General features: G+C 39.2%; 2 protein-coding genes across 2 annotated transcripts; one reads left to right on the top strand and one right to left on the bottom strand.

Annotated features, from left to right (window-relative positions):
* Positions 1-2,567: 2,567 nt before the first annotated feature.
* Positions 2,568-5,388, top strand: LOC126802686 (cation/H(+) antiporter 15-like). Its single transcript, XM_050530353.1, has 3 exons — positions 2,568-2,792; positions 2,959-4,026; positions 4,108-5,388. Exons 1-3 carry the CDS (start codon positions 2,568-2,570, stop codon positions 5,386-5,388), a joined length of 2,574 nt encoding a protein of 857 aa, XP_050386310.1.
* A 2,783-nt stretch (positions 5,389-8,171) lies between these two features.
* Positions 8,172-8,999, bottom strand: LOC126804041 (N-terminal acetyltransferase A complex catalytic subunit NAA10). The gene has a single exon (XM_050531796.1). The coding sequence runs from the start codon at positions 8,920-8,922 to the stop codon at positions 8,329-8,331; it is 594 nt and encodes a 197-aa protein (XP_050387753.1). The 5' UTR covers positions 8,923-8,999; the 3' UTR covers positions 8,172-8,328.
* Between the last annotated feature and the right edge of the window lie 4,040 nt (positions 9,000-13,039).

The raw sequence follows: 13,039 nt of genomic DNA, 5'->3' as shown, positions 1-13,039 counted from the left end.
ACCAAAAGCCCATGCCGCATCCCGAAGGCCAGTCGTATGACCTGGTTGAGAAAATACTCCGTCAACCTTCGTCGCCACCAGTTTGCTTCTAGCGGCCTTACTCAATCCTCCACCATAAAAGGGGCGGTGGACTAAAACAGGATGACGCCTCTTCTAGGTTCGGCTTCACTCCCTGCGAGAGCCTAAGCACCACTCCTCCGCCGTACCTCACGTCGACTTCCGCCCAAGCAATGAAGTACTTGTCTCGAAACTCAGATTCGCTTCTCCTCCTCACCCGAGATCATCAAGGGCTCAGACACGCCAAACCAAGATCTGGAGCCGCAGACGTTGGAACACGGATCCGATTTGCAGCCTCACTGTCGTACCCTGAACGCTTACACATGTCACCCACCTCCCCCTGACACAACACACCACCGTCAGATTTGAAAACCCGTGCCCGAGGACGCCTAAAGGCCGGCCGGGGAAGACCCCGACGCCGCCAAGAGTTTCACGAAACTCTTGGTTTCAGAAATAGGGCTCTGGGAAAGATGGAACATTTTTGCTTGTTTGTTACCAAACCACCATATACAGTCATATTTCTCTTTTGGAATAAAACTGACTAATTAATAGTATTAAATTTAAGATAATTCATGGTCTCAAGTTTACAATATACATTCATATTCTCTTTTCGGAATAAAACTCACTAATTAATAGTATTAAATTTAAGATAATGAAAAAGTGTAGACCGTAAAATCACTAAAATGAAGAATTCCATGAACAGGGAGAATCATGCATAACATCATATTGTTATAGCTCCGTGTTCCTCGGAGTCGAAGGCCTTAATCCTTTTTAGGGTTTGGGCGGTGGCGTGGTTGTTCTCCTCCTGAGGGGACGCTGCTTGGTCCGAGGTTGGCATTGTGGTGACGACGTCGACTTAGGCGGCAAAGAGTGTTGACCCAAGGGTGGTGTTCTCTGGTTCTGTCGTTGGAAAACTAATTTTGGGCTGACCGAAGATCGGGGTTCGACAAGATCTGGATAGTTTTGGGGGTTGCTTTGCAGAGCTCGGATATTTCCAGCTTCACCCGTGTTGCTCCTCCACACCGCGGTGGCAGAGCTCCCTCGAGTTCTAAAACTTTGCAGATCCCCCAACGTTTGGTTGTGTGGTTTGGGCATTTGTCTTGATTCTCTAAAACTACATTCCATGGCGGAGGGACTTGGAAGACCGCCGGAGCGGTGAAGGTGGTGGTGGTACTGCCGGCGTCAGTTTGGTTTGGTGTGTGATGCGGAGGGGAGAAGGCTGAGTTGGGCTTTTGGGCCCAATGGCCCAATTTTTTTTCTTTCGGTCTCAGACTAGGCTGGATTGGTTTTTGTCTTAATGTTAGTTTTGCTCACATGTTCTGGTTGTTACTTGATGCTTATTTTATGGTTCAATATAAAAATTGCTAGAATTTTAGTTTTTAAAGATTTTAGTAGTTTTGTATATTTCAATTTTAAGGTAGCCCGGATTGACGGGTGAAATGTGTTTATATTGTAACCTACTCATGATCTATACAATTTAACGTCTTTGGCTATCAAAAAAAGTATTCCACGGACATATTGTAAAAAAAAAAAATTAAACATAAAAAATCGCTTCGCTCTCTTGTTCCTCAGTAGTCCTCAGTATGACTCATCATGCAAATCCAGCAGTGATAATAATCATAATATCAATATCCACAGAGTGACTGAGGCTTATTGCCTGTTTATGCTATTCAAACTCTTTCTATGTTTCATTAGGAAGACTCTTTTGCTTGGGGGCCTGCAGTTTATCTCCTTCATGCTAATTGCGCTGCTCACTCAAAATCAATAGCGCTTGTCAAAATGTGGAAGTTACTCTTTCTTCAAAAGTTAAACCGGTATACTTGGCAGCTACTTAATTAGAGGCCGTCTCAAACCTCAAGACTTGATTATTACATCCATGTCTATTGATAGAACATGTCCTTTTGCCATGCTAATCTAAAATGACTATTGATTTTTACATCTCAAAACCTCGAGACTTGATTTTTACATCTATGTGTGTACTCTGATCCAAGATCATCAGATTCTATGATCTCTAATGGTTGAGAAACAAAATTGTTATTTAATTTGATTTTATTCGACATTTATTGAATATATATATATATATATATATATACCCTAAATTAGTTGTGACATCAGATGACTTTTCTCAACAACAAAAAAAAGACTTTTCTCAAAGTCAACTGACCCATAACAATATCTTTTTTTTTTACCTATAACAATATCAACATGGTCGGAAATGAAAGTTAAAAAGTACGTACTGCAACCAAAAACACCAGAAAAATGGTTAGTTAGTTGTGTATATTTTTCTGTTACATTAAGCCGGACTTGAACTAACACGTTCATATATAATTGAACGATTTTCACAACAAAAATATAAAAACGGGTTCAGCAAGAAGACCCTGAATGCTTGTTACAAACGCGTTCAGTTAAGATTTTCTGTTCTTTTGAGGCTTATTTATCCCTCTTCATTTCTTTCTTCATGTATTGCTAGAGAAACACAAAGAAAGAAGATCAAATAAAGCTCAGTTACAATGACCATTCTGTCATACAATATCACATATAGATCAAAAACCTCTTTCAATGTATGTTATAACTCAACACGAAAACATAACGCTGGGCTGTGGAATGCTAGAAACACCTTGGACTCTCCTATCCCAATGCTCATTATCCAACTCCTCTCCATCTTGGTGCTCAGTCGCGTTCTTGCCTACCTTCTCAAACCCTTGCGCCAACCTCGCATTGTTACTAATATTCTGGTGAGTTTATATACCAAAATGAATCATCATTTTCTAGCTCATGAAATATTCTTCAACCATTAGAAGATCTGTTTTCATTTGATGCTGTTTGCTGTACATTTGGCTACGTATAATGCTGCAGGCGGTTTATTAATAGAGCATGCATACATGCATTATTTGTGTGCAGGCTGGCGTTCTATTAGGTCCATCTGTGTTTTCGATCACCAGCATTATGGGAGTCACCATAACTCCTTTCGATACCATAATGACCTTAGAGACTTTTGCAAACTTGGGGCTGGTGTTCCACGTTTTCCTGATCGGATTAGACTTTGAAATCAGACCAGTAGTACGTGCAGGGACCAAGGCCATCAGCATTGCCGTGGCCGGGCTGGTTTTCGCCATCCCCACCGGGTGGGTCTTGCATACCTATGTACTCTTCAAAGACTTTGAAACTGTGAGAGACAAAAGCAATTTGAAAAACGCATCGTATGGCCCCATTTTCTGGGGCATTATCCTCGCCAGTACCAACTTCTCTGATCTCACCCAGATTCTGGCCGACTTCAAGCTTCTCCACTCAGAGGTGGGACGACTAGCCATATCTGGTGCCATTATCTCCGACGTGGCGTTGTGGAATGTTTTTCTTGTGGTAATGGCCATACTAGCTGATGGTAAATTGTACACGGTGTTGTTAACCCTAGGCTTCATGGCATTCTGTGTTCTGTTACTTCGGCCAGCTCTCGCCTGGGCAATGCGCTACACTACTAAGGATGACAGCTTTAGTGATGTCCAAATATGCTGTATTCTGTTTGGCATTGTATTCTGTGGATTAATAACCGATGCCTGCGGTGGACACTCCATCGTCGGACCTTTCATGCTGGGAGCAGTTATGCCCAAGGGGATGCACTTCAAGCAGATATTTAAAGATCGTGCCGGAAAGTTTGTGGACAACATTTTCATGCCCCTTTTTTACTTGGTCATTGGGGGGAGATTCAATTCCGTTTGGCTTTTCGGTGATCTGGATCCGCAGATGAAAACTGAATCGAACGTGCCTCAGCTTGTCGGTGTGATCATCCTGGCTCTTGGAGCTAAAAGTGTCGGCACTTTCATCGCTGCTTTGTTCCACAAAATGACACCTCGAGACGGTTTAGTTCTGGGAATCCTCATGAACACCAAAGGCTTATTGGCACTCATTATACTCACCTCCTCTCGCGACCTAAAGGTATGTGACTATTTGCTTATAGAATCTGACATGCATGCAAGGCTAAAGATCCTAAGATATATATACATTTTCTGTTTCTGAAAATAGAAGCTGACAAGTTATGCATAACTTATTGAACAGGCTTTGGACAACCAAACATATGGAGTAATGTTGGTTGCAGTTTGGGCAATGACGGTTCCTGTTGGACCCTTCCTAGCCCTCATTTGCAAGTCCTCCAAGAGTTCTGCATATAAACCTAGAAGCATACAAAGTGCAGGAGCAGAAAGTGAGCTTCGAATCCTTGCATGCACCCACACTACCAGCAAAGCATCAGGCATCATAAGCCTCATCGAGGCTTCCAATCCGTCCAGAAAATCTCCAATTAACGTCTTAGCTGTTAAACTGGTCGAACTTACAGATCATAATGCTGCTATGCTCATCGTGCATGATGCTTGCAACAAAGCTGGAGCAGATGGCAATAACAAGCTACAATATGACTTCAGCTCCAATGCATTTGAGTTCTATGCAAGTCAAAGAGAGAATGTCTCCGTCCAATCACTCACCGCAGTGTCCGCCTATGCCACTATGCACCAGGATATATGCAACATGGCTGACGAGAACGACGTCAACTTCATAATCATCCCGTTCCGAATGAAAACTACTATTGATGGAGTCCCAGATGATCGTTACGATCCTCTTCTCTCGGAAATCAGTCAGAAGGTCATGGAAAATGCCAGGTGCACCGTAGGTCTTTTTGTGGATTGTGGGCTCGTCACATCCAGAATCACAAACATGCGCAATGCTTCTTTGGAGTCATACAACTACGCCATGCTTTTCATTGGAGGGCCGGATGATCGAGAGGCACTAGCGTACGCATGGAGGATGGCTGGGCATCCTAGGGTAAACTTAACAGTTATACGGTTCACCCCAAGTAAAGAAGCACAAGAGGAGAGTAATCATGGCGATAAGGAATACAAGGCAGACGAAAACACCTGCAGGAAGCAGAGGCAGCTTGACGACTCATGCATAGATGACTTCAAACTTAAGTCCATGAATGAACCATCCGTAGCTCTGTGTGAGAAACATGCGAATAATTTGGAAGAAATTATCAGCATAGTAAGCACCATGGATGGTCAATATCAGTTGTACATAGCGGGAAGAGGTCATGATGGTTGCTCTCCAATAACACCACCGTTGTTCGAAAACAACAAGAACAATAAGCTCGGAACTTGGGGTGAGACATTAGCATCTTCAAGCTTCCTGGGAAGTACATCCCTTCTTATAATACAGCAGGGCGCATATATGGATGAACTAATTGAATTAAGAGTGGGATCTCTTGGGAGACATTTGAGAGAAACAACTTGGCAATCTCCTGTAGAAGACACCGAAGATTCGTTGCTCAAAACTAGTAGGCAGTAGTAAACTAAATTAGGAATATATATAGGGAAATATATAGCGAATTAGAAATTAGAAATTAGAAATTGGAGAACATAGTTCTTGTATTACCTATACCTTTCAGATCATTAGCCAATGACAAGTCTAAATCGTTAATTTGATACCCAAATGTTAGGAAGGTAAGTTTAACCTGTTAACCATTAATAATGTATTTAACAATAACGGACCTTGCTACGTACTGCCCAAATAAAGAATCAACTTCCCTGCACATAACACTTGCATACATCTGACCTGACCGCTCATAACAGAAAAATTAACTAGTACAAAGCAAAACAAAATAATAGAGTATACAGAAAAATGTCCTCAGTCGCTGCCATGGATATATATTTGGATCAACGAGAGGCATGAAGGAAGGAGGAAAGTAGGCTGGGTAAGAGAAGAGATTAGATCAGAATAAGGTGTAGGGCATGAAGGCAGGAGGAAGTTGGGTTGTAGAGGCAGACCAAAACAGATGTAGGATGCATGGGTATAAGAAGATATTATATCAGAATAAGGTGTAGGGCATCCTCCACTTTTAAATTTAAATCTAATGACAGTTGAGCACAACTGAATAACACTGAAGTTTTTTCTTATCCATCACATTCCAATAAGGGATATAACTTTAATTTCTGGCATACTTACAGCCACTCGTGCTAAGTTATGATAGGCTTAAGCAACTTGAGCTTAGTTTAATTTCAGCTTAAGCAATCTGGTTGCTACAGAAATAATGAGCAAACTAAACACACCCAAAAGACAGTACGATGTCAGGCTCAGAGAAAGAGAGGTTATATTTGCCATCCCAAAAGTAGGAGAGGGTGGTGCAACGCATCCAAACTGGCAATGCATAAGTTATGATCCTATCATTTCAACTTAAGCACTCTTGTTGGTATATCAATGAATGAGCAAATTACAGAAACCCAAAAAGAGAAAGAGAAGTTATCTTTGCCATCATAAAAGGTAAGAGAGGGTGGTGAAAATGCATCCAAACTGGCCATGCATAACTGAATCTGAATACCTTAATTAACTATCTGAATATGTGAAAACAGTATTGAAATGTAAACCAATGAAAAGTAGGGAGACATAAAGCCAGGGCACCATTCAACAAACTCATGCTAAAACCCAAAATCTGTAGCCTTTCAATTGGTACTGAAAAGGTGGACCACAATCTTCATAATAAAAAAAATTAATTTCAGTTTACCCCGTAAACTTTACACTTAAAATCAGTTCACCCCTTAAACTTTTATTTTAATCAGTTCACCCCCTATACTTTCAAAATGACATTAAAGAAGGACAAAATTCAGATTTTATATGCATTATATCGATAATTATGCTATGAGACCTAATTTTAAAGCTTCAGTGTTGTTGTAAAATTATTAGAAATTTTGTTTGTCTTGCCACATGATTTGAAGCATTCTTTTGATAGTTTTTATCGGATTTTAACCAAGAAAATCTGAATTTTATTCTTCTTCAATGTTATTTGAAAGTATAGGGGGTGAATTGATTAAAATAAAAGTTTAAGGGGTGAACTGATTTTAAGTGTAAAATTTAGGGGAGTAAAATGAAATTAATTCTAATAAAAAATGGCAAATGAAAGAGTAGACACGAAAAAAAAGCCTGTGCTGTTGATGCAAGAAGATATAATCACCAGTACATGACAGTTATTTATGAAAGAAAGATAAAGAAAAAGAGGCATAAACACCAACTTCCTACAATGATTTTCAAGTGCAACACAATTTTAATATTTTCCTACCTCTTTGAAGAAGCAAATTTAGAATTCTGCATGGCACCTAATCTCAAATGGTTCACCAAGGGTTTGTGTCCCTGTGTTCTGGGTTTGAACCCCCTCACAGTACCTAGCTCACAACCGGCAGAACATTCCAGTTTGTAGTCTGGGTCCGCAAAGTGGGTTTATGGTATCAAAAAATTGAAGATTTACACAAGACCTTCAAGCCATACACATCATGTATACCCTCTATAGAATCTAAGTCCATGAATTTCATAAACATTTTGTCCTACTTTGCTCAATTCCTCACACAACAAAGATCTACTCATCTACTCCATACACTGACAAGAGCCTTCATCCTTTCCTATTGAATTAATATCATCATCCTATCAGAAAAGAAAAAAGTTACCATTATTACTATATTTTATTTTAGGTTAATTCTCCTACCCATACTCTTCTCTGGACCCTTACTCTTGTTAAAATGAACAGCAGCATTTTGCAAGCAACATCTTTGAATAGGTATACTACTTCTACCTTGTGAGCTATTTATCCAAGAACTTAACATATCAATAGAAAGAAAGATCTGAAATTTCAATTCATCTATGACAAGTCTCAGCAAAAGGAAAGAAGAAAACATTAAAATAGCTTTTCACTCCTCATACTGAATAGAAGAAGTGGCCATGGGTCCTTGGGGAAGCAGATAACTTCACACTATCACATTATTTAACTCTGATCACATTTTATAACACATCCCTTTATAGTTAATACAGTTGGTGATCCTCTGTACAACTACATAAGACAAAAAAAAATATTTCCTACTATATTTCATTATTACTTTGTATTCTTGATTCATAAATCTTAAGCGTTTGAAAGAACATTCCTTAGTCCCTACATCTCATCGGCACATGATAAATGGCGCACATTGTCAATCAGAGAAAAAAATACACACCAAATACAAGACACAAATGCAACTCAAAATAAGATTCATAACACACTACCAAAAAAAGAAAAAGAAATGATAATCAGCCATAAATAAACAGAAAGCTACAACATAGGAGCAAGTATTTAAACATCATCAAGTCAAATACATATACCATAAATATTCCCCAATCCTCTAATTGGCATCATTTCCATATCAATCAAAACCACAGCAAAGTAAAAACACATTCTTCTGGCGCGGCACGGCTCGATTTTACCTGTAATTACTTTGCAGTCCCGGCCTTTTTCGCCTCGGCAGGCTTGGCATCTCCAGAGCAGCACCCTCCCTCGTGGTGGTGGTGATGGTGGTGATGGCCGTGGTGGGCCCCATGGGCATGGGCATGGGCATGAGCTTTCTTCCCTTTGAGCTCCTTCCTCATGTCGTAAGCATCTTCGCCGTCGGCGTAGTACTTGGCCTCAATGTCATGAATCTTATAGTTAAGAGTCTCAGTGTAGAGATTAAAGGCGGCGCGGTTGCTCTTCCTGACGTGGAGGGAGACGTACTCAGCGGAGAAGACCTGCTCCATGGCGTTCTGGGCGGCGGTCATGAGCTTGGTGGCGAGGCCGAGCTTGCGGTGGGTGCGGAGGACGGCGAGGGAGGTGATGTGGCCGTGGCACTCGTTGCTCTCTTCCTCCATCTTGGCGAGGACGTAGCCGACGATGCGGCCGTTGTAGTCCTCCGCCACGTAGAGGAGCTGCGGCCATGAGAGGATGTGGTAGAGGTAGTACTTCATCTGGTAATTCTCCGGCAGGCAGAACAGGTTGCAGGCTTGCATCGCCAGCAGGTCGTCCATCGTCGCCTTCCGTATGCACACCATTTCTGCTTTCTACGGTTTAGGGTTAGGGTTTTGCTTCCCAATTTCTTTAGATTTGGGATTTTGGGGAAGAAGAAGAAGCAGCGATTTGTTAGGTCCCTGATTAAGGGTCATCAGCTTGGTCTGGGCTGATAGTTGGGCTTCCTTATAGGTATTTCTTTTTCACGAAGCCCAAATGATAAAAATATTTATATCTTTTTCACTATATTTAAATGATGGTTATGTTGTATGAGATGAGGAATAAAACCATGATTTTGTTATAACTTTTTCAGTATTATTGAAGGAAAAATACTATTAGTGTGCATTCATTAAAATAAATAACGGAATGAGTTAATGACATTAATGGTCAACGGATGTAACAGACCAATCACTATTATGTATCCTTAATTACCATTTATTCCTATTGTAATCATGACCCTTATATAAAGGGGATTATCAATGAGATAAGTAGACCATTCCATTTTCCTTACACCACGTTACTTTACCTTGAGTTTTCAGGCAAAGAAAAAAAAGATGTAGACCCTAAAAAAGTTTTGTCGAAAAATGGCAGAGGAAGACAAAAAAAGAAAAAAAAGAAAAAGAAAAAAATTCAAAGGGCACCCAGAACTTACTCTGGGCACCCCTTCCTTATCTCTGATCTGCGGATCCACCCGATGACCGCTCCTCCACCCACAGGCGCGCAAACCGGAACATGAACTCCCCTCTACCGGTGCTCTTCCTCTCTACAGATCCACCAGTGTTGTGCTCGATCCATATCGGCACGCCGCCTTTCGATCTCTGACAACGCAACTCAGCGAGATCAGTGCACCGTTCCCTTCCCTGTGACGACACAGCTCGGCGAGATCCACGTCGATGCAGATCGGTCACCCGCGATCTCCGACGCTGTAAGCAAGATCGACGACGACCTAGATTGGAGATTCTCTCGACCGTCGACCCACTATTCCCGATCGGCCAACACCGCACCGGATCTCTTCTGTTGAAGCAGATCCCATAACCCAGATCTCCGACGACGAGATAGGCTTTCCTCCCTGCCCTGAACAGTCGCTAGAGACCCTGACATCTCTTCTTCCGGCCGGCGTGCCGACGACGCTGTGATCTGACGCAAAAATAGGCTAGCCCCCCCTCGCACCTCAACCCAGATTTGCATCGCCCCGACGAGATACCCCGGCCACCTGCTTGACTACGAAAACCTACTGGTAAATTTTGTCGGTAAAAAAATTACATGTAATTCTCGGAATTACTAAAAGGTCAATCCTAGTGTAGTATATAATTTACTATTTCACATTGCCATAATTTACAATTTATGGTAAATTAAATTAAATCTGATTAAATGTGACCTAATCATATAATATTAATTGTTTTGTATGTAACGTCACACTTACTTTGCGACAATTAATGCGAGAAATGTGATGATTCAATCGAACGTGAAAAGTAACCACAGTTACGGGCAGTTCTTTGGCAAATTTACAAATCCGATGACGCTTTACTCATATCTGCGGTTGCAGACCTCGACTCGGCGACTCCTAAACCGGATCCGTCGACCCGACCCGACCCATGAAAAAAGAGGTTTTTACCTCTGGTTATTAAAAAAATTACCTCTTATAGTGAACAGTCAAAGGTAATTATTTTGTTACTTTTACCACTCAGTGAATCATATTTTATTCACTGTTACTAATCTCAATTTAACAACTACTGTGTAAATGATAAATGTGAAATCCACTTTACTTTTTATATATTATCTATTATATTTATTGAATAAGGTAAATTAAAATAAAATACAATTTCTGTTGGAATAACAATGATATATTGCATATATAATTTAATAAATTGAATTATAAAAATAATAAAGCAAAAACAAAACGTGTAGTTCTAATAACGAAGAACACGAAAAGAAATTCAACCAAAATACCGAATGATTGTTGATGGAAGAACTAGTCGAGACGTGTGTGATACCACACTGTCCTTAAGACATTTACGCCTCCTCTACCGGTGCAAGGATGCTTGGCGCTTGTCTCCCAGGATATAACGACTAAACAATTCTAGGAAGTTGCACTACTAACTAGAACCTTCAACGAACTCGAAAGGTACCTCTTTCTATCACCAGAGAAAAGCTAAGAACTTTGAGAGTGGGAGAGGATTGTGTTTCGAATGGATGATGTACAAAGAAAGGATGGTGGCTATTTATACAGTGAGGATTTGCAATCAGCAATGAATAAAATGGCTGTTATAGAAATCAAAAGATCATAACATACATGAGTTACATATGTTACAAGCACTGATTTCAATTATGTTATAATTCTCCATAACACACAATAACACAGTTGTTACAAAAAAAGAATTTGAACAGTCAAGAGAATTTTGAAAAGTCAAAACCGAATTTTAGGAAATGCAAAAAGAATTTGTGTTTCGCACGGGCATACACGAGTTTCCCTTGTGACCTAGAATTTGCACCCCCCTGCGCGTGCGCGAGAGGGTATAAGGGGGCTTACACACTTTACAACCCATACACAATGAATTCTATATAAAGTCTTTTCAACACTTCTCTTTTCCAATGTGGGACAAACACTTTCTCCTCATTCTAAGTAGCCATCTTTGAGTGACAATTTCTTATTCACCCACAAACCAAATTACACAAACAAACATATGATCTTGTAGCCCTCATTATGGAGGACTCAAATCTATGTTCATCTTTGATTAATTATAAGTTTAACTTAATTAAATTAATCAATTATAATTTGGTTTTAAATAGTTTATTAACCATTTTTCCAACAATTTCATTACATATGATTAAAGTAACTAATCATGTAAATATTGTTGTTTTTTGCATGTGATTTATTTATAATCATGTGACGAGCAACATGGAATCATGAAATCAAGAATCACTTAAATATGCAGTTTATTTGAATAACTTACATGTAAGTAAGATCTAAATTATATTTTTTGCTTATAGAATTTCATTCATATATATGAAATTATGCATATTACGTGAGCAAAGTATTCTCCGAATTTTGAACATGTTATATACTATGCCATTTTTATTAAATAAATTTATTGCTAGGCATGTGAATGAACTATCATGCTACTTTTTGGCATTATGATTATTAAGCATATGTGAGCAAATTATTTTACGTATACTGCTTAATCTTATTGATCCATATACTATGTTTATATAATTTTTATAATTATGTTATTTAGCATACTATATGAGTATTGTCATGATAACGAAATTTCATGAGAATTTTATAATTCAAAAACAAAGAGAGGAAAAACATATTTTTGTGATAAAGTTTTTCATGAAGCATCGAAAAATACGACCATTTCAACTCTTAGTCTTGCAATCCGATTTGTCTTTCTTGGAAATTAATTAAATTGTATATTTTTACTGTGATAAAGTAACTTAATAAAGCTCCAAAGTGGCCATAATGTATCTTGATATGTTTAATTTTCGTGTAAGTCTATTTAGAATTTCAGACTGCGAAACTAATAAGTCTCGTACTCTATCTGCAGTTGGTTAAACTAGTACAACATATATTTGACTCTAAATAATTTGAGTACCAACCTTCCCCTACAAGCCAACCAAAGCTCAACCATGATCGAATTATGCAAACATGTTTTCCTGCACGTAAATTGGAAGCATACTTAAAATCTTAAATGACAAAGAAATATCTCTCAGAAAAACGTTTTCTTAGAACAAACTATGGATAATAAATAAGTAATAACCCTAAAGCAATGGGCAAATATTATGAACATGTAGGTTCATATAAATCGATAAATGACATTTGATAACAATGTACCGCTTTATAAATGCATATGGGATATGACATGAGCAATGGAATGTCCTCTTGCAAAATGAGTATAGAATAATGAGAGTATGACAATTTGAAAAAGTATATTCAAAATCAAACTATAAGGAGAAAGCTCGTCAATTTTAGGAGCGACACAAATCTAGGTCAATTCAAAATGTTTCAGACTTCAATTACAGGCGGACACTAATTTTCCAAGATATTATTACAATGGCTATTATATGCCTAAAATTTCGTTAGACTTTGGTATTGAAGTACCTTTGGATTGGACAAGACCTTGATGCAATCGTTGACACACAACCAAGGTTACGACTTTT

The sequence above is a fragment of the Argentina anserina genome, chromosome 7 (genome assembly GCF_933775445.1).
Source record: "Argentina anserina chromosome 7, drPotAnse1.1, whole genome shotgun sequence".
In the NCBI taxonomy this organism is placed as follows: domain Eukaryota; kingdom Viridiplantae; phylum Streptophyta; class Magnoliopsida; order Rosales; family Rosaceae; genus Argentina; species Argentina anserina.
Note: the sequence above shows the minus strand (reverse complement) of the source record. Positions and strands in the feature narration are given on the sequence as shown.

Bases quoted from the DNA above. Each gene is read 5' to 3' on its own strand.
- LOC126802686 (XM_050530353.1), top strand. From the start codon at position 2,568: ATGACCATTCTGTCATACAATATCACATATAGATCAAAAACCTCTTTC. The intron at 2,793-2,958 runs GTGAGTTTATAT...ATTTGTGTGCAG, and splicing joins GCATTGTTACTAATATTCTG to GCTGGCGTTCTATTAGGTCC. The intron at 4,027-4,107 runs GCAAGGCTAAAG...TAACTTATTGAA, and splicing joins TTATAGAATCTGACATGCAT to CAGGCTTTGGACAACCAAAC.
- LOC126804041 (XM_050531796.1), bottom strand. From the start codon at position 8,922: ATGGTGTGCATACGGAAGGCGACGATGGACGACCTGCTGGCGATGCAA.